The 19,706-nt window shown below is 50.8% G+C and overlaps 1 protein-coding gene across 6 annotated transcripts; it reads right to left on the reverse strand.

Moving 5' to 3' along the window:
* Positions 1 to 625: 625 nt before the first annotated feature.
* On the reverse strand, positions 626 to 19,664 carry Taok2 (TAO kinase 2). 6 transcript variants are annotated; one of them, XM_038324230.1, is made up of 19 exons: positions 18,895 to 19,664; positions 15,660 to 15,826; positions 15,402 to 15,473; positions 15,203 to 15,304; positions 14,556 to 14,601; positions 14,348 to 14,444; positions 14,120 to 14,233; positions 13,920 to 14,011; positions 10,937 to 11,030; positions 10,769 to 10,850; positions 9,967 to 10,134; positions 9,563 to 9,829; positions 9,229 to 9,387; positions 7,013 to 7,378; positions 6,719 to 6,922; positions 6,164 to 6,403; positions 2,904 to 3,116; positions 1,771 to 1,953; positions 626 to 1,688 (listed from the first exon to the last, which is right to left on the reverse strand). In XM_038324230.1, the coding sequence occupies exons 2-19, from the start codon at positions 15,789 to 15,791 to the stop codon at positions 1,170 to 1,172; spliced, it is 3,150 nt and encodes a 1,049-aa protein (XP_038180158.1). In that variant the 5' UTR covers positions 15,792 to 15,826; positions 18,895 to 19,664; the 3' UTR covers positions 626 to 1,169. The 6 variants fall into 6 exon arrangements, with proteins under 6 accessions (XP_038180158.1, XP_038180149.1, XP_038180174.1 ...); XM_038324221.1 differs by having other exon boundaries at positions 9,563 to 9,847; XM_038324246.1 differs by lacking the exon at positions 626 to 1,688 and adding an exon at positions 2,089 to 2,194 and having other exon boundaries at positions 1,811 to 1,953; positions 9,563 to 9,847.
* Positions 19,665 to 19,706: the final 42 nt, after the last annotated feature.

Consider the following 19,706-nt stretch of genomic DNA (forward strand, 5'->3'; position numbering starts at 1 on the left):
AGTCAAACTGGCCTGACCAACATGAAGCCTAATGGTAGAACATACACCTAACATGAACAAGGGCCTGGTCTCAATCCCAACACCCACTCACTCCCACCCCTGGCTCAGTTCATCTTCTTTCCCCACACTGCCAGGGACTTTTAGCCTTCAAGAGGTAGGTATAGTAGATACCACTGACCAATCAGAGCATGACAAACCTCTGCAGAATTCCGTGTCCAGGCAGGCATCTAGTAAGATACAGACATGGGGCTGCTGGGGAGTTTCTGTACCAAGGTTTTCTGAGAAGCTTTGAACCCAAGCAAAGCAGAAAATGAAGGGATCAACAAGCTGATGATCTCCCAATCATATGTGCAGTCATTAAAATCATTAGAATTTTTAATCACACCACCCAGTAAGTACAAGTAACACTATCACTTGCTATTGGTCCTCCACACACACCTTAGACAGAAAGGGAGAAGTCCCAGGGTCTGTTAGAATAACCAACAGTTTATTAAAAGCTTGCCCTAGGGCTCTGTGCCAGCCCCATAGCTGAGAGGGGCTCCCCTGACTGCTCCCAGGCTTGGCAGCAGCCCTTTCCAAGGTCCTTCCCTTGTACCCCGCCCCAGCCCTGACCCCAATTAAAAAAAAAAAAAAAGACAAGACGGCACAGGACATCAGACAGCAACAGGAGAATGGTGAGACACCGGCTTCCTGACTTCAAGACCCCCAATCCTTCTGGAGGAAGGCCTCTTCCCATTCTCTTTGCCTTGGGCACCAGACCCGCCCTGCCATATCCAGGTCTGGGGACCCTGTTGTCCCCAGTTCATGGCCCCATCACAAGGGTTGTATAGTTCTCTGAATATAATATATCTAGACCCACCCTTCCCCTCCCCCAGGGGACCAGATGAATATTTGACACTCACAGTTCCACCTTTTGTAGGTGGTGATGGAAAGAGACCCTGGCACCATGGTGGGGAGGCAGGGCTCCTGGTCAGCCTTGGGGCACCAATGCCCAAGCTGGCCTGGGGTCACTGGCCAGCCCCAAGAAGTTCATGAGATGTGGAGGTCTGATGGGGAGTTGGAGCCAACATCCTGTCCCCACCCCCACTGGGTAGGCTTCAAGCCTACCTGTAGGATCAGGCCTCACCCACTCCCACCTTGCCCTGTTCCTCAGCTCACCACCCTGCACTTCAGGAATAGAAGTGGGAGGAGCCGTTGAGGATGTGGGAAGCAACACTGGTGCTTCGGCTCAGCGGCCCTGGTACTGCAGCAGGTGGGCCCACGTTCTCACTGCTGCTGCCCCCTGATGCCGCCCGCCTCAGGGGTTGAGGGCTGTTTCTTAGCAGTAGCAGAGCCCCTCCACGGGGTGTTCCACTCTGTGTTGGGGGCCCTAGCCAGTTTGGAGGCCCTGGAGGAGCCAGCAGGGCTGGCTGACGCCAAGCTGGTGGGGGCATGCCTGGTGGAGGAGGGCCGTGGCTCCAATGGGCCCCTGAACGGGGAACTGGACGGGAGGGCCAGGCAGGGGCTGGGGGTGGAGCAGGATAGCCTTGGGCAGCAGCTTCAGCTGGAATGCCCCCCAGTGCCATGCTGGAGAAGCCCAGCCTCATGCTCTCGGCATCAAAGGCCTCGATCTCACGGGCCTGCCGCTCAAGCAAACTTCGGATTCGCTCAGAACGCCCTGTTTGCAGGGCCAGCAGCTCTTCTTCCACCTGGGACGCCCAAAACAGGGGTGAGAGTACTGGAATGGAGAACCCGCTCTCCCTTTCCCATCTTGGGGGGCAAGCCCCTTACCCGTTGCTCTAGCAGTGCCCGCCTCAGTGCTACTCTCTGCTCCAGCTCCCTCAGCTCCCGCTCATGCTGACTCTCTGTGCGGATCTTGATCTTGCTCTGGTAAGCATTGAGGAGCTCCAGCTCCTGTTGGAGCTGCTGCCGCAGGGCCTGAAACTCTGCCTCTTGGGTCTCATCAAGCCGGAGCTGGAGGACAGGGAGGGGAGGGTTTAGGGACCTCCTCCGCTGTCCCCACTATCCTCCCCTGCCCCAATAGGCCTGGGCCCTAAGGTGGCAAGGCGCGGCAGTCTCAACCTCTACCAGAATGGAAGATGGTCATACCCTGTGGACAGCAATTACACTTGCAGGAATCTATCCCCCAGGTATACTTGCACATGTGCTCCAAGTGTTCACGGAAGCGTTGTGATAGCAAAATGCTGGAAACAACCTAAATGTCCACCAATAAGGGATGGGTTAAGTAAATTATGGTACAGCCATTCCATGGAAAATTCTATGCTGTATAAAAATGAGATATGTGATATGTATAGTGACATGGAATGATGTACAAGAAATATTGGGTGGAAGGGAAGTCAGAAAACTATGTAAAGTCTGATTCCTTTGTGTTGAAAATTTTTATGTAATTTTCCAGATATACATTGGAAACTATGCAAGTTAATCACTACAAAATTACCTCTGAGAGGTAGGACTGGGTTAGAGTGGGGTCTCTAACTCTTTGGAGTCAATGTGCATTCGAAGCAGCCCACTCCAGTGCTATGTACAGTTTTCCTAAGAGCAACCTTCCAGATTCCGGAAGTCTGAGTAAAAGGCCTGAGAGCCACACTCACAGTAATCTGCTCCCCTGCTCCCTGTTCACACAAAGTAAACTCTGGTCCAGAAAAAAAATTACAGCCATTATTTTCCTTGGTGTTTCTTGGCAGAGCAGGCAGGATGACTTTAAGACATTAGGAAAATAGTAAGGGAAAAAAATAAGACCACTGCAAATATGAAATAAAAACCACTATAAAGAATGTCAATAGTAAGAGCACATGAGTCTCCTAAGTCCAAAAAGTTCTGTTCACACCTCCCACCTTCCTTTGCCACAACATTTAAAGCAAAGGCCAACCTCCATAGTCTCCCTCCCAGACCCCAGGCCTCACCGCCTGTGAGCTGAGCATCTCTGAAATGGACTGGTCATACTGCTCGGCCAGGATCGCCAGCTTGCGGGTCTGTTCCTCCTTGAGCCGCTTAAGGAGGCTCTTGTGCTGAGCTTTGGGTGTGGTCTCCAGCAAGTGTGCCCGAAGAGCCTTGTATTGCCGTGTCTGGATCTTACACGTTTCCTGGAACTGCTTCTTGATCTGCAGCTCCTTCGACTGTGCAGTGAACGGATCAAAGGGAAATGGGGCAGGGAGAAGGAGGAAGAAGAGGAACACGAGGGGAACGGAGAAAGAGGAAGGAGACAGAAGCAGAGACAGGGAGAGGGAGAGAAACAGAAAACATGTTAGACAGAGGGGGCGGGGGGAGCTGTACACAGACAGACATGGAGAGATGGAACTGTTGAGATGAAGAAAGTCTCCATGGGCAAGAGAGGGAGAGAAACGGGAGGTTCTGAGAGTACATCAGAGTTGCATGGGCGTCACAGGAAGGAATGTAAGATCTTAGACAGGGAACTCAGAGTCTAAGAGGACTGGGGACACAAAGAAGCTCTGCTCATGCAAAGAGGGAGGGAGAAAATCACCCTGAGACAGAAGCATGTGACCAAATGTTTAAGGAATGTAAAGACTGAGTGAGAGACCGAGGTGCACACAACACTGACGAAAGGGCAAGACGACTAAGGGCAGGCAGAGGAAGGCCCGGGTCCAGCACCTCAGGGAAGGCAGGAAGAAGCACTGTGCTGAGGGCTGGGTTAGAGGTCACCCCATATCAGGCCACAGGGGGTGGCCAGAAAAGGTCTGAGAAGTTCCACTGAGAGCAGCTGCCACCCTACCCTGACCAGATCCACTCATCATTAGCCTAGCCCAACATACTTAGCCCCCACTCCAAGTCGACAGCAATCCCAGGCCTCTAGTTTGCACATTCTACCTAGTCCCACCTCACCACCCTCGACTGTGGAGGGTCTGCTGTCCCAGCCCCCAACCCTGTGACTAATGCCTGATCCAGCTGATAGACGCAGTTCCAAATCATGTTCACAGTAAAGGAAGGGGCAAAGTGACCAAAAGACTTTAACCTTAGGTACTCTCTGCAAAGGTCCCACAGCAGGAACTATGAGGTCAGGAAGGTCTGTGGAAGCTCCACAGGGGCTCACTGCCCAGAGCTGTTTGTGGTCATGGTGCAATGAAGCTATGAAGGCAGAGGATGAGGCTGAGGAGTGAGAGGAGTGAAGACAACGGAGATGGGGTGAAGAGTCATGGAGCTGAGGGCCAAGGGTCCAGATTCGGGGCAAACCAGGGAGGCTAGGCGGCAGGACAAAGCAGACAGAGGCAGCCTGGGCCAAAGGTATAGTTCCGCTCAGATATTTTATTTGTGTTTTTCGTTTTTTCTTTTTTTTTTTTTTTTTTTTTTTTTTTTTTTTGTGGAGGGGGAAGGGGACAGGTTGGAAGGGAGACAGAAAAACAAAATCAAAGAGGGGAAAAAAAAAAAACCCCATGACTTCCCTCCCTGCCACCCCTGGCCCCAGGCCTGAGCCGATGAGGGTGAGGATGAGCACACACACAGCAGGGGAACAGCAATAACTTAGGGGATTGGGGAAAAACACAGAGTGTCATTTTTGGACTCCACAGTAGAGGAGACTGCCTGTCTAGAGATCTCTGGGGCCGGGACCAGACCTGGGGAAATATACTGAGGAAGAAAGGTCAGAGGGGAGGAGAGGCTGGGGGATTGGAGAAACTTCACTGAGTTGCAGGAGATAAAGTGCTCAATGCCCTAAGTTTGGGTGGAGGGTTAGAACTGGTTACCTCCAGGGAGGCAGGGCCCTGCGGGTCTGAGATCTCCGTCCAGCCACAGTCCCTGGTGGTAGCTGTCGGGAAGCAGATAGCCCAAGACGGCGCTGGCTGCGCGGTAGCAACCGAGGGATCCGACTGGGCCTTTCACCCTTAAGCAGGCCCCAGCTGGCTAGTGTGTGAAGAGCCCAGGGGGGCAAACAAGAGGCTAATCTGTGGCTAGCCCGTGCTAGGCGCCAGTTCCAGCCCTTGCACAGAGCCCAAACTCTTGCCAATAAAGCGAGTGGGTGTTGAGTAGTGCGAGGATTTCCCTGACGGGGCCAAGGGACAGGTAGTCGGCTTCGGAAACCATTCTTGTTGGTCTTAGGGTATAGCGCAAAGAGTCCCCGGTCTCCCACAGCCCCACAGCCCTGTAGGGCCCGAAAAGCCATGGGCGACAGGCGTAGCAGAACCCTCAACCAGAGTCGAGAGATGCCTCGACGAATCTGGGGGCCTTGCTGCCGTACCCATTTGCCCCCAGCTGCCACAGCTGCCAGAGGTAAAGCCAGGCTGGGCCAAGCTAGGAGCCAGGCAGCTCCAAGGCCCAGAGGCACACCCATAAGGCCTCGGCGCCAGCTCAGGCTAAGGACAGCCCCCAGTGCAGTGCCCTGAGCCAGGAGAAGGAACAGACTGGGGGGCAGGTGTAGGGCTGTACAAAGGAACAGGTAGGAGGCCCCCAGGCCTACAAGTCCTACCTCAAGGGCCAGCAGTGCTGCCTGCAAGCCACCCCCACCCTGGGCTGCCAGCAGTGGGAGTAGCAGCAGAAGGAGTAGGGGCAGGAGGCCTGAGGAGGACCCCACTGCAAAGGAGAGGCCGGCCAGGAGGCCATGAGATAGGAGTCCAGGGAGCTGGCTAACAGGGGACTGTCTCAAATGTGATGGGGGTGGCTCTGGAGGGATATCTGGGGAAGGACAACCATCTCCAGGATCCCTGGGGGTTCCAATAGGAGCCCCTCCCTCTTCTTCCTCCTCCTCCTCCTCCTCTGGGACTGGAGTCAGAACAGGACCCTGGACCCAGCCAAGCTTGAACTCCACATCCACAAGGTTCCCACCCTCCTTCCCCCACAAACTCCATGCCCCATCCTCTTCCTGGCCAATAATACTTCTCTCCTGGGATGCCGTTGATGGGACTCTAATCTCCTTCATCTCCTCAGATATATCCCAATCTTCCTCATCAACCAGATTCCTATGTTTTTGTGGGCTGGAACTAAAGGTTCCCATTTCTTCCCCCAGAATCCTCTGCTCCTCTGGCTCCAAGGTGGTCCCTTCCTTTCCCAGAATCCTTCTCTCTGGCACTGCTTCCTCCTCCTCTCCCAGCATCCTTTGGTCCAGGATTGCCTCCTGGCCAGATGAGCAGGGCTGCTCTTCACTAGGGGTGCCTGTGCTGAGTGGTCCCAGAGCCCCAGTAGCAGGGAGGCCCATGGGTAGCTGGCCTGCACGTACTTTGAGGCTCTTGGGTTGCTGGCGAACCTGGGCCGCGTGCTTCTGCCGCAACTCTTGCTCCCGTCGCTTGTTGTACTCCAGCTGGTTGCCTAGCTCTGTCTGGTGCTGGAGGCGGGTTAGTTCAGCACGTGTACGCTGGACAGCTTGGAGCTGCCGAAGCTCCAGCTCTCGGGTAGCCTCGTGTTGCCGCAACAGCAGAGCACACTCCAAGTCTTTCTGTGTCTGTTTCTTGTTCAGGTCCTAAGGCAGAAAAGAGGCAGGACCCACAGCCCAGTCAGGGAGCCTTCTTGGTATTGAAGATTTAAGAGCACAAGATTCCTTAGCCGAGAGTCGGGGAGGTGAGGAGTGTAAGTTCTTGGTTGGCCTAGGAAAGGGACACATAAGGACATCCTAGCAAGGTCTGGTGGGGATGGAAAGCCGGAAGAATGCTAAAAAAAAGCCAAACCAAAACACTAGGAAAGCAGAGAAGAGAAGATATTAGCAAGGCAAATGAGAGAAGAAAGGTGCTAGGATCCTGGACCGTGAGGAGAAGAAGGGCAGGTGGGCCAGGTCTACCTCTCGAAGCAGGTCCTGGTCTAGGCTGTGTCTAGCCAGTAGCATCTTGCGCTTGTATTGGCGACACTGCAGTTCAAAGTACTGGCGTTGTCTCCGCAGCAGCCCCGCCTCCTCTTCTGCCTGGCACTGTTGCAACTGCTCCTTCTGCCTCAACAGCCACTCAGCCTTCTCTCGTTTGGGTGTGCTAGGGTTCTCCTGGAGCTCCTGGGAAGGGATTGGGGGAATGGGTCAAGGCCTACCATTGTCTTGCCTACCTGATGGCCCTTGGCTCACCCAAGGCAGATCTGGTCAAACCTCCTTTAATTGCTCCTTCCGAAGCTTATAGGTTCTCTTCTGTGCTTCCAGCAGGGCAGCCAGCTCCTTCTTCTGCTGCCCCAGGATGTGCTGCTGAAACTTCCGCTCCTCGGCCTGGGCAGCTCGGGCTTCTTTTTCACCAATGGCTTGGTGCCTCCGGGCCAACTTCTCAGCTTCAGTCCCAAAGCCAGCCCGTTGTGCCTCAAGCTCCCGCTGCAGCCGCCCACTGTGCTCCTCCCGTTCACCCCTCAGACGGGACTCCAGGGCCAGCAGCTGCTTCTGGTGCTGACGCCGCATGCGCTTATAGCCACTCAGTTGCTCCCGCAGGGCTGAGTCCTGCTCATGCTCCTGGATCTGACGACTGACCTAGAGTAGGAGAAAGAATGAACAGTGGGACTCAGTCCTAGCCCCCATTTCACTTATACAGATATGGTGAAGAACAAGGCTTCGTTATTATTAAATATCTTCCCTACACTTAAACTCTCTGAATCTATTTCCGCAACTGAATAATTATCTGCCTCATGGGTTGGTGTAGTAGACTGAGAAGATAAAAAGTGGTAAGTATAGGTCCTGGTGCAAAAGTAGTACAGCTTAGATAAGTGCAAAAGAATGAATCAGATACACCTAGGCTCAGGCCCCAGCTCTGTCCATTATTATCATTTACTCTCAAGTCGGCTAACCTCTCAAACCACCAACTCTCATCTGTGACAGGCCAACAATTGTACTGAACAGACAAGTGCAATACACACAGAAAAATGAACCAGTGGGAGCTGGCTAGCATCCTCCCTTCAGCAAACACTACTGAGGATCTACCATGTTCCAGGTACTAAGCCAGGACCTGAGTCCTGATATGTTAGATCAAGACCTCTGGTCTCACCTTAACTGTTCTATCAGTGGCTCTGAAGCTAGTCTAGGTCACCAAGGCCCAGGAAAATCAGCTTTTCTGCACAGTATGACAAGGCAACAGCAGCTCTAGAGTGGTCCTCGCAACCCACCATCCCTCCTGGCCAGGCATAAGCAAAAGCTTGAAAAACACATTAGACTTGCCCAGTGGCCTCTAAGGGAATTGTTGGTGCTCAAATGCATACAAAATTGGAATGCCACTTAAAGTTTTATCAAGAGCGCAAACAGAAAATTATGTTTTATGAGAAGCCTGAACTTACTGAGCATGGTAACACACGACGACTATAAATCCCAGACTTGGGAATCTAATGCAGAAGGATCACAAGTTCAAGGCTAAGCTACTAGTAGAACCCATCTCGATAAGCAAACACTTTTTTCCCCCATGAATTGAGAAAAGTGAGATTCTAGAAGACTAAGATGCTATTTACACAAACAGAACCCCACCCAAAGGTGCCTGGGCAAGTATGTTGGGCAAACAGCCTCCCCAAGTCACAGCAGCCTCAATTCCTAAATGGGATTCAACCCTTTCCCTCCCAGGTAAAGCTGGAAAGATTAAACATAAGCATGTGCGTGGGCCTGAAAACAAGTCACTGATGTGAGGCAGATCTCTGAACCCCGCCCCTGCAATCTGAAGCACTGAAACCAGCAAACCTGCACGTTGCCACCAGGAGCACCACAGCAGGGGACACATGCCTGTGCAGGCATGTAAAGCACCTGAGCAGCCAGGAGCCCAGGAAGGTCTCCACAGCTGTTATTTCAACAAGGCCTGAAAACAGCAACAGTTTGCTAGGCTAAGAATATCCAGAATAGGCAATGTGACTAAACAGTCTGCTGGGAAAGAGAGCAGGCAAAGACAGCAGCAAAGTGAGGGGGGAATCTTGATGTAAATCATGTGTCACAGGGAGAAAGTCATTTCTGGACTTCTGTCTGATGTATCCAGGTAACAAAAAAAAAAAAAAAAAAGACTATAAAGAAGTTGAGTGAGGCCGGGCAGTGGTGGCACACGCCTTTTTTTTTTTCCCCGAGACAGGGTTTCTCTCTGCAGCTTTAGAGCCTGTCCTGGAGCTAGCTCTTGTAGATCAGGCTGGTCTCGAACTCACAGAGATCCGCCTGCCTCTGCCTCCCAAGTGCTGGGATTAAAGGCGTGCGCCACCACCACCCGGCTGAGTTTGAGGCCAGGCTGGTCTACAGAACTAGTGCCAGGAGGCTCCAAAGCTACACAGAAAAACACTGCCTTGAAAAACCAAAAGGAAAAAAAAAAAAAAAAAAAAAAAAAAAGCCCTGAGTGAGGTCGTCCACACTTCCACACTTACCAGGGAGGCAGTACGGATGGTGGCGAAGTGGTCCCGGTTACGGCAATAAGCCCGGCGGCGAGCAGAAGAGGTGGTGGAGGTGGGAGGGGCTGCAGGTGGTTGGAGTGGACCCGGTGTTATCTCTGGCTGGTAGGGATCATCATATAGGTTATCTGAGCCCTAGAAAAAGGGAAGGAAGAAGGGATGCCCAAAGTTCAGGTGCCAGTGAACCCCAGAGATTTACCTAAGGAGACTCATCCAGGCCGAAATGAGAATAGGGACCTAGGCAGCTCCTCAGCAAAACAGCTCCGACTTGGCCTCTTGCCTCCCAAGCTGCTCAGGGTGAACTGCATACCGGTAGCCTGTGGATGATGGAGCTGTGGGAAGTGACTGTATGCTCCCCCTCCTGCATCATGGCCATCTCTCGGGCTTCAGGGCCTTCCTCTTCCTCTTCCTCTTCCTCTTCTTCCTCCTCTTCTTCCTCCTCCTCATTGTCTGAGGCATCTGCTAGGCTGTTGACTGAGCTGCTTTGGCTGGAGGCGCTGATGGACATGCTGGGCACCGAGTGGCTACTTTCTAGACTGGTTAGTGTCCCGGCTCGGTGCATGTAGGGTTCTGCTTCCTGCGAACAGGGTGTGAGCTGTTGGGCAGTGAAAGGGAAGGACAAGAATATGGAGTAGCTCGAGGAAAGAAGGTGAAGACAGGTGGGGAAGAAGGGCCAAGCCCAGTATGGGGAGTTGTGAGGACAAGCTAGGTCACCTCCTCTTCCTCTGGGGCCTCAGCACCAGGGCCATTGGGTGCCTCTTGGAATAGTATCTTCTTCATCTTTCGATACTGCAGATTATCCAATTCCCGTACAGCATCCTTGGTCCTCTGGATTAGGTCCATGATGACTGTGGGTGGCCGCTCCCGGAGCACAAAGCGGTGCTAGGGAAACAGAACACCTGAGATCTGCTGTCAGTTCTCCTCATCCCTCTAGATCCCAGGCCTCTCAGTATCTCCTGGCCTGAGGCCACACCCACTGCAGCTGGGTGCTCACCTTTGTCTTACCCCTGGTTCTCACAGTAACTGTCTTTCTACCCCACAGCTCCATTTCTCCTGGCATCACTGGTATTCAGGAGACCCCAATCCAGTTTTGCTTACCAAAAGCTAAATGCTTTTGGAAGTATCACATGACCTCTTCAGGCCCTCAAAAGTTACCCTTTAAAAAACCAGGAGGTCAATCTAGGAGTCTGTTAGTCCCAACTAGGGCTTCTTAGAGGACACTTTAGGTCTGTGAAGGGAATGAGGTTTCTCCAGTTTGGAAAACTTACAAACATCTCAGGGAAACCATCCATTTATCCATGATCTTTAACTAAGAAAAATGTGAAAATAATTACTACTTAAATTAAGATAGTATGGCAGATAAAATCTAGCAAAACACAGGGGCCTTGAGGCATCAGGGCCTGGGGCAAAATTTATAAAGGAAGATTCCTGGATGAGGAATTGGGAATCACTGACCCACGTCTTCTGAGGCTCTACCAGCTACTGTTCCACAACATTCAGGCCAGGGAGTGCTCACCTTCAGAAGAACCTCTGAGGTTGGTCTGTCTTGAGGGATTTTCTGAAGACAGGAGTCAACAAAATTCCGGAAGTACTCAGACCTGACATCCCAGGAAGAATGAGATAGAAGGCATGAGCCAAGCAGCTAAATCCCAAAACCCCTTGGCCCAAGAAGCCCAGTTCTCACCAGTGTCCTGACTGGAGAGCAGGGGACTCGTTCTGTGCAATGTGGTATAAGGCACTCATTGCATTCATGTTAAACAGTGGTGGCTTCCGCTCCGCTACGGAAAGGACAAAGGAAGAAGGTGAGAAGAGGTAGATGATCAGAAACTAGAAGGGAACTCAAAACAGCATGGGTTCAAATCCCATCTCCCTAGCGTCCTTCCTGCTTGACTTTGAGCAATTCCCGATCCTGCTGAGTCTTAATTTGCTCTCAGTAAAATGTAATACCTATCCTATCTGCTGCACGAGGGCAGAGAAAGGATTAGAGAAAACAGTAAAAAGGCATAAAGAAGCTCACTCAAGTTATCAGAGAACAAAACCTACCAGTGTGGGAAAAAAAAAAAAAAACCAGAGACATGTTCTGTGTTCAAGAAACTTCCAGTCTAAAATTAACTAAACAAGCAACACTACACAGAGCTGCAAGTGTATCTTAGTGGTAGAATGCTTGCTTAGCATGTTCCAGGCTCGAGATTTGATTCCCAGAACCATCAAAACAAAACAGTAACACCAAGTTAACATTGTTAACTGGGGTAGGAGGGGAAACAGGTAAATGGCTAGGAAACTAAGGAGAGGTGTTTAGAAAAGGGAATACTGGCAGTAGCTGTAAGAGTGTTGACCAGGAACTCCTTCTAGCCCAGAGAAACATTTTTATTTTGTTTTTTGAGACAGGGTTTCTCTATATGTCTCTGACTATCTTAGAACTAGCTCTGTAGCTGGGCAATGGTGGCGCATGCCTTTAATACCAGCACTTGGGAGGCAGAGGCAAGCATATCTCTGTGAGTTCAAGGCCAGCCAGGTCTACAAGAGCTAATTCTAGGACAGGCACCAAAGCTACAGAGAAACCCTGACTCAAAAATAAAAAAAATAAATAAAAAATAAAAAGAAATACCAGCTCTGTAGACCAGGTTGAGCTTGAACTCATAGAGATCTAGCTGCCTCTGTCTCCCAAGTGCTTGGATTAAAGGCATGAGCTGCCACCACCTGGTTGGTTAGCTGTTTTTTATCTAAATAGTGATTTCAAAAACTTACTTGCCAACAATAATTACAAGAATATAAATTTGCAGTCTTTCTTTAAGAATCAGATATGGGGGCTGGAGATGGTTCAGCAGTTAAGAGCTGTTCTTTCAAAGGACCCAGGTTCAATTTCCAGCATTCGTATGGCAGCTCACAACTGTCTATAATTCCAGTTCTAGGAGATCTGACACCGTCACACCAATGCACATAAAATAAGGTTAAGTAAATTATGAAAAAAAAATCAGATATCGTAAAATAGAGTCTCTATCCCTATATAACAATGAGTGGGAACTAAGCAACAGTGGCCCTCTATAGGAATGGTGGCCTCCAGCTTGTCCTGCTGCCCCCAACACTGATCCAGACACTGAGTACTGGCTGCCCTTTCTCTTTCCTGTCTGTCTTTTTTTTCCCTCCTTCCTGCCTCTGTTTTTTTCCTCTCTCTCCATTTCTTCCTTCCTTTCTTTTTAATAATTTATTTTTATGTGCATTGGTGTTTTGCTACATGTATGTCTATGTGAAGATGCCAGATGCTCTGGAGCTGGAGTTACAGATAGTTTTGAGCAGCAATGCGGTTGCTGGGAATTGAACCCAGGTCCTCTAGAAGAGCAGCCAGTGCTCTTAACTGCTGAGCCATCTCTCCAGCCCTACTGACTGCCATTTCTAATGAGGCTTTCAATAGTAGAGACCTGTGTATCCACATCTCTACAAAATCTAAGAATACAGTAGACAGCTCATCGCTATGACCTATTCCATACATTTCACCACCTGTCTGGCCATGGCCTCAGAGGGCACAAGTACAACTAACTCTCTGATGGCAGGCACAAGCTCCTAACATGCTCCACATGGCAGAGCCCATGTAGGAAAGAAGCAGAGGCTCTAGTCTGGTATAAGATAGCTTCGGCTTAGGAGGCTACAGGAAGCCACTGATGGCTCTGAGCAGGGAGTGAAATGACTGCACCGAGCTTAGACAGACCTCCTTAGCATCAGTATATCACAGACTATAAAGTAGAGACTGGCTGCCAGGTGGTGGCGGCACACACCTCTAACCCTAGCACTCAGGAGGCAAATCTCTGAGTGTGAGGCCAGCCTGTGTGTGTGTTGGGGGGGGGGGGAGGTAAAGGGTGGACGACTGGTAGAGGAAGGATCTCTGCAGGAAGCGATCAGCAAGAACTACTCTTACTTGGGCTGGGTTGTGCTGGAAGTCTTACAAGCTTTACAACCTCAGACAACTGCTCTGGCAGTGCAAAGAGAGCACCAGCATGGCTCCGAGGCCTGAGGAACTCACTCCTCTGCATTACACATGCAGTTCCCAAAGCTAGTCTCAGTTCCTCGGGCCTGCTCACCCTCTCAGCTTCCACAACGCTGCTTTCTGTCTGGAACGCTCTACCCTGCATCTTTCTAGCAGTTCTTTGTCTTGCAGGTTTGTTAAACATTTCTATTACACACAGGGCTCCCTTAGTCCCTAAACTAGGTCAAGCTTTGGCTCTGTACCACTCGTGGAACTTCTACACTCTTATCCCATTGACAGAAAACATGCCTAGCTTTCCCTACTTGAATGCAATTTTAACGAAGGCAGGAATTTTATCACTGTACCCCCAGAACCCAGCACACTGGGCACTTAAAACAGATTTAGAATCCAGGGAGTGGACAGGAGGCAAGAACTGTTAGAAAATTTTTAGGTATAAGAATTGGCAGGGGGCTGGGTGTGGTGGTACATGCCTTTAATTCCAGAACTCAGGAAGCAGGTGGATCTCTGAGTTTGAGGTCAGTCTGGTCTACAGAGCAAGTTCCAGGATAGCCAGAGCTACATTTGAAACCGTTTCTTAAAAAACAAGGTAGTGTTTGACAACTACTTGTATCAGAGAAGCTCCAGGGTAGTCCATGGGATGGGATGGGGAGAGGAGAATCTGAGGAGGCGGAAAGGACATCCTTACCCAGCTCAATGCAGGTTATCCCCAAGGACCAGACGTCCACTTTGCCATCGTACTGCCCCTCATCCATGGCTAGGATCACCTCTGGAGCCATCCTGGGAGGACAACAGGAAAGAAAGGCTGACCACCGACCCAGGCCGTACACGTCTCATTTCCAACAGCTTTGGACTCTTTTCACCTACCACCTCTCCTCTCCCACTCACCAGTATGGAGTGCCCACAAAGGAGTTGGCAGGTGCCATGATAGATGCAGAGCCAAAGTCTCCCAATTTTACTAAGCCTGGTTCAGACAGCAAGATGTTTCCAGCCTTCACATCCCTGACAGAGGTAAAGAGAAGATGAAAATGCATCTCAGAAAAGATGTGGTGAGGCTTTAGTAAAATGAAGTCTGGTACAAAAACCACCCCACTCCTAGCCCTGACACTGTCATACCTATGGATCATGTTGTGCGAGTGTAGATATGCCAGGCCCTGAAGCGCCCCATGGGTCACGGCTGCAATCTCGACCTCCTGAAGGGGCTTCTTGTGTACTGTAGAAGAAAGTGAGGTAACAAACTGAGGGAGCCGCAGGGGTAGAGTAGGCTACTTTCTCCTACAGCTTTCCTGCTTATCATCTTCACCCCACTTTCTGGTTTACTTACCTTCTAGAAGATCAGAAGCTGAGCCCAGGCAATACTCCATCACCAGCTAAGGAAGGGTCAAGTGTTAGAGATCAGCAGGTTCTGGCCACCCCTGGCCCAGCTCCCTTGAGCAGAAACTCAAAACAGAGCTTTCTTGTTTATCTTCCACTCAGGCAATGCCAAAAGGGTAATGACAGAGAGGAAGGGCAGCTAGAGAAAACAAGAGGTGGTAGGAGAGTCTCTGGATTCAAGGCCTCCCTGAGAATGATTCCAAGACATCTACCATTGCTCCCATCCATCCAGATCCCTTTAAAGTCCCCTTCAAACACCTCCTCCTAAAGAACACATGTCCCTTGCAGCTTGTCAACTGTCTATGCCTCTCTGGATCAGCCTCTCATCCTGTACCTATACAAATGCTTATATTTTTGTTTTTCTTTTTGATACAGGATCTCACAGTGTAGCCGTGGCTGGCCCAGAACTCACTATGTAGACCAGGTTGGCCTTGAACTCACAGAGAGCTACCTGTGCTTGTAGCCTCAGTGCTGGGATTAGAGGTATGAGCCACTATGCCTGGCTCATGGTTTTCCTGAGGACTGATATGGTCAGGAGAGACTTCCCACTTAGGAGGCTGGACCAGGAAAAGATGCAGCAGTTGTAGGTCGGCTCACCCAAGCTGTGTGCTCCCTCAGGTAACAGCCCCGGTACTGAATGGTATTGGGATGTCGTAGCTTCTGTAAGAACCGCACCTCCTTGATAATGTCCTGCCATTTCTAGGAGGACAAAAGAAGGGGGGGGGGTTACCCAGCCTGCATGTTGAGACTAGGGTCCTCTGTCCTCCACAACCTGATCTCAATGAACCCAACTAACCTCATTTGACTGCTTCCCACTGTAAGACATCTTCTTGATGGCCACCACCTCACTGTTCCGGACATCCCGGGCCTAGAGGACCAGATTGGAGAATGGGAAAGATACTTTGGGCATGGTGTGGAGGAGAACCTGCTGAGTCAGCAGGAGAGGGTGGGTAGGGCTATTGTGGTGGAGTGGCGCAGAAAGCCTGAATACCAACCCACAGGTTAAAAAGACTCCACCCTTGCTGGCTTTACCCTCTTTTAAGACCCAACTCACAAAGTACACAGCTCCAAAGCTGCCATGGCCAATTTCCCGGAGGTCAGAGAAAAGCTTCTCAGGGTCATCCTTGAAGAAGAGCTCAGCTACATCAGGGTCCTTCAGGCTCCCGGCCCGGCCCCCAGCTGGCATGATGGCCCCTGGGGGCCCTGAGATTGGGACCTTGCCTGGGAAAAGTAGATAGTACCATTAGAGCAAGGACAGGGCTCTGAGGGAGATGACGAGTTTCTGCCTTCTCCGCCCCTCATCTGCTGAGGAAGGGCAGGGGGCTACTAGGAGCAACACCAAAACTTAAAAATTAAAAAAAAAAAAAAAAAAAAAAGCAGGGGGAGGGGGCGCTGGGTTCCTGCAGTACTAAAGTTGGCAGGAAGATAATTCTGGGAAGCTAAGCATCTTCATAAACCCCTCAGTTTTCAACCATTTCCCAGCTCCCTATACACAATCATTCCCCTCAGACATCAAAGTTTCTGCCACCCAGCCAGAGCTTCATAAGCTAACATGTCCTGCCCCACAAGTTCTCACAGCCCAGGGATTTCCAGGCACCTTCCTGTCCCTCCTGGTGCTGAGGCTACCTCCTCCTTCAAGCTCTCACACACTGGATGAGAACAGGAAACAGTCAGGCCGGATGTGGTGATATCCGTCCATTGTTACAAGTGGGTACTAGTCTAAAGGGACCAGGAGACTCATTTGCAAAAAAACATAGGGACACTGTGGCAAGGAGGACATCTAGAATGGGGACAGTAGGGACTGGCACCTGACTGAGGACTTCGGTGTTCCGGGTTGTCTTACTTATTCAATCACTGCATCAGCAGCATACGCGAGTATGGATGTTGTGGGTCACAAACAACATGTACTGAGCACAGACACTGAAGCATCTCACAGGCATCACCTCTCCCTGGGCTCCTACAACCTTACAGATCAACACTATTGTCACCTTTATCCTTTATAGATAAGTAAACAGGCTCAGAAAGGTAAAATGATCTGCCCAGAGCTGGTTTGCCACCACCTGGCATCCAGGACAACCAAATAAAACCCGCAAGGCATGACCAGGATCACCATTTTCCAGAGTAACTGAGGCTTTCCCAAGGTCACAGAACAAGACCTTTTCCTCTCTACTCAGGACAGCATTGTTAGGAGGGCAACCAAGCCTAGCCTCTCCGTTAGAGGAAAGTCTCCCAGGTCATTCCAGCCCTTAGGGGGTGGGGTGTTCCAAGCCAAATTCAGAGAGTAGGCTGCTGCAGGGCACCAGAACCAGAACGCGGAGGTACTCCAAGACAGGCTTTTTAAAGGACTAGTGGGGGATTTAGACACAAAGAGCCCTCAGCAGAGTTGGACTCCCAAGGCAGAGTTCTAGCTACTTAAAAGTACCTAACAATTTCAGCATATAATTATATTCCGTGGTGCATTGTTTCCCGTCAATGTTGTTAATTTTGTCTCCTCAGCTCAACTGGAAGCTGGAGGGTAGGGAGGGAGCCTGAGTCTTTGGTGGGCCCCCAGGGTGTGAAGGGCTCAGAATAGCCTAAGATTGATTGATTGGCTGCCCCCAGCAGCCTTTAGTCTGCTCAAGGCAGGCCCCCTTCTTCTGGAGTAATAGTGGCAACCACCCCTCACCACATACCCACACAAAAGGCAGGTGCTCACAACTTGCCCTCATGACTTCTTAACCAGTAACAAGCCCAAGACTGCCAAACCAGAACCTCAGGCCACATGAAAGAGTGTTAGCCATTGGAAAACATTATACAGGCCCCCTCCCTTACAATAACATCTGAGCAATTGCCATGGCCTGGGCTAAATCACAATCACCTAAAACCCATGTTGCAAACGAGTCCCTAAATGATCCTGCAGTGCATCCCATCTGCAACAAATAGCATCAGAGCTTCAGTATAGCAAAGGTACTTCTCTTTGGTTAAGTGGATTACAGAGCGCAACTCCATGAGATCCCACACTCAGACCACTGTGTAGACCCTAAACAAATGCTTTTCCTTCCCTGATTCTAGGGTTGCCATAAGGCTTAATCCTGGGCTGTGGGGAGGAGAGGGCTCATTCTAACTTAACAGCTAAGAAAGGCCATTAGAGCTGTCATTTGTCAGAAGAGAACGCTATCTCTGGAACCCAGGCCAAAGTCTGGGATCAGGGTAAAAATGAAGGTCACATTAGAAAAAAAGACCCATGGGGCAGAACACAAGCAGGGCTTCCTCTCAGGAAAAGCTCTTGAGTATAACCTTTCTGGAAAGGAAGATCATTATACCCCCATTTTAAACCTCACCCTGATACCGCCTCCTGTGGAGCCCTAATCAAGCCCAGACTCCGAAGAAAAGGGATGGCAAGAAATGGGTACCAGCAGGGACCAAGACTTGAGTTAAAATTTTGATTCTGCCACTGGGTGACCTTGAACAACCTCTCTAGGCATCAATGTTCTCAGCTGTAAAATGGGAAGACAATAATGAAAGATTCTCATGGGTTGAATGGGTCTGAGTGTGGCATGAGAAAAATGTATTCTCAAGTACTTCGTAAAGGGTAGGTCACTTGGCAAATGTGTGAGATTATTTACATTGCCACAGCAAGGGACAGGTGGGTAAATGCAGCTGGAGGAAAATATTAGCAAGTTCACACACACACACACACACACACGGGCAAAAAAAAAAAAAAAAAAAAACAACTCCAACTAGACCAAGCCAGAAAAGAATATAAAGCAGCCAATGTGACTTGCACCTCCAGTCAAAGCAGCAGAGAGGTTAAGGCAGGACTGACCGCCTCTAGTTTAAGGCCAGCTTCACCAACCAGGGCTACAGAAAGGCTGTCTCAACCAAAAATAAATAAATAAATAAATAAATAAATAAATAAATAAATAAAAAGATAAGCCCACCAACATGGGGATCAAGACCCTAGAGCAGTCTGGAGAGAAAGGAGTATAATGAAATCATGTAGAAGAGGTGGTTATGACAGCAAAATTAACAAGGGAGAAGACTCGAAAGGTGGAAATCCATTGGATTAGCTAAGCATCTTAGGGCGTGACCCTTGGTGACATGACAGGCCCTGTCACCCGAGGTCCCCCTTCAACCAGACACAATGAAGGGAAGAGGATGGGAGAAAGGTGGCACCAGAAGGCAAGGCTGGCCAGAAACTGACCATGGGCCCAGCAGGGCTTCCCCATCCTGGGGAGAGGGCCTACCCAGCCCCAGCTTCTTAGAAAGGAGCTGGCACAGAGACTCATGCCCATGCACCCATGTCTCACCTGGTAGGGGTCACTATGGTGCCCCAGCGCCTCCGCTTCCGCCTGAGGTACTCCAGTTGCTCTGACAAGCAGGGAGAGGGGCAAGGAGACCTTCCCCCTTGCCACCTCTTCCTCAGCTTTCGCCCTTCCTGAGGGGCGGGCCTGGGAAGCCTCCCCTGGAGGGGAGGGGGTGACAACCTGATCTGACCTCGCGGTCCAGTCCTCCCCCAACTCGAGGGCGACAGTTGCTGAATTCCGGATTTCCGATTGTGGGGTCTGAGCCCCGTATATTTGCAAGGACCAAAAATGAATCCGATATTTGGATGTCTGGAGAATGAGCCCCGGATACTGGTGCACGCAAGGTCCTGAATCCCAGGTATTTTAAATTGTATAAAACAGAGACCCAGGTTTGTAAAGGTTGGGACTCGAGTCCCAGATATCTGATATATGAGGGCTTGATACCTGGGTATTTAAGAAAGGAGGGGCCGAACCCCAAAATTTGGGACCCAGGGGCCTGAGCCCCAGGTCTTCGGCCACCGACACGGGGCCCACCCCGAGGACGCCCGGCTGCACGGCTCCTCTCAAAGCTGGGGTCCGAGAGTGACAGCCCCCACTCCAGCCCTGGCCTCCTCCCTTTCCCGTCCTCTCTCTCCGGAACAGCTGAAAGAATGTAGCTGAGGCGCTGCTGATCGTCCCTGCGTCCTCCTCACTCCCTTTCCTCTTCGTCTCAGCTTCCCACCGCACCACAGCCCTGCTCTCGTCCCGGCCTCCCTCTCCCTCTTCCTCCCAATTCCAAGATGGAGACCGGGCGGGAGCGCGCAGGCGCGGCAGGG

The sequence above is a fragment of the Arvicola amphibius genome, chromosome 1 (assembly GCF_903992535.2).
Source record: "Arvicola amphibius chromosome 1, mArvAmp1.2, whole genome shotgun sequence".
Taxonomy (NCBI): Eukaryota; Metazoa; Chordata; class Mammalia; order Rodentia; family Cricetidae; genus Arvicola; species Arvicola amphibius.

What these genes read in the sequence shown, in the direction of transcription:
- Taok2 (XM_038324205.1), bottom strand. Translation starts at nt 15,791, where the DNA reads ATGCCAGCTGGGGGCCGGGCCGGGAGCCTGAAGGACCCTGATGTAGCT. An exon ending in GATAACCTGCATTGAGCTGG is followed by an intron (nt 11,031 to 13,919) that starts GTAAGGATGTCC and finishes TCCTTTCCGTAG; the next exon opens with CGGAGCGGAAGCCACCACTG. An exon ending in GGAAGGAGCAATTAAAGGAG is followed by an intron (nt 6,923 to 7,012) that starts GTTTGACCAGAT and finishes ATCCCTTCCCAG; the next exon opens with GAGCTCCAGGAGAACCCTAG.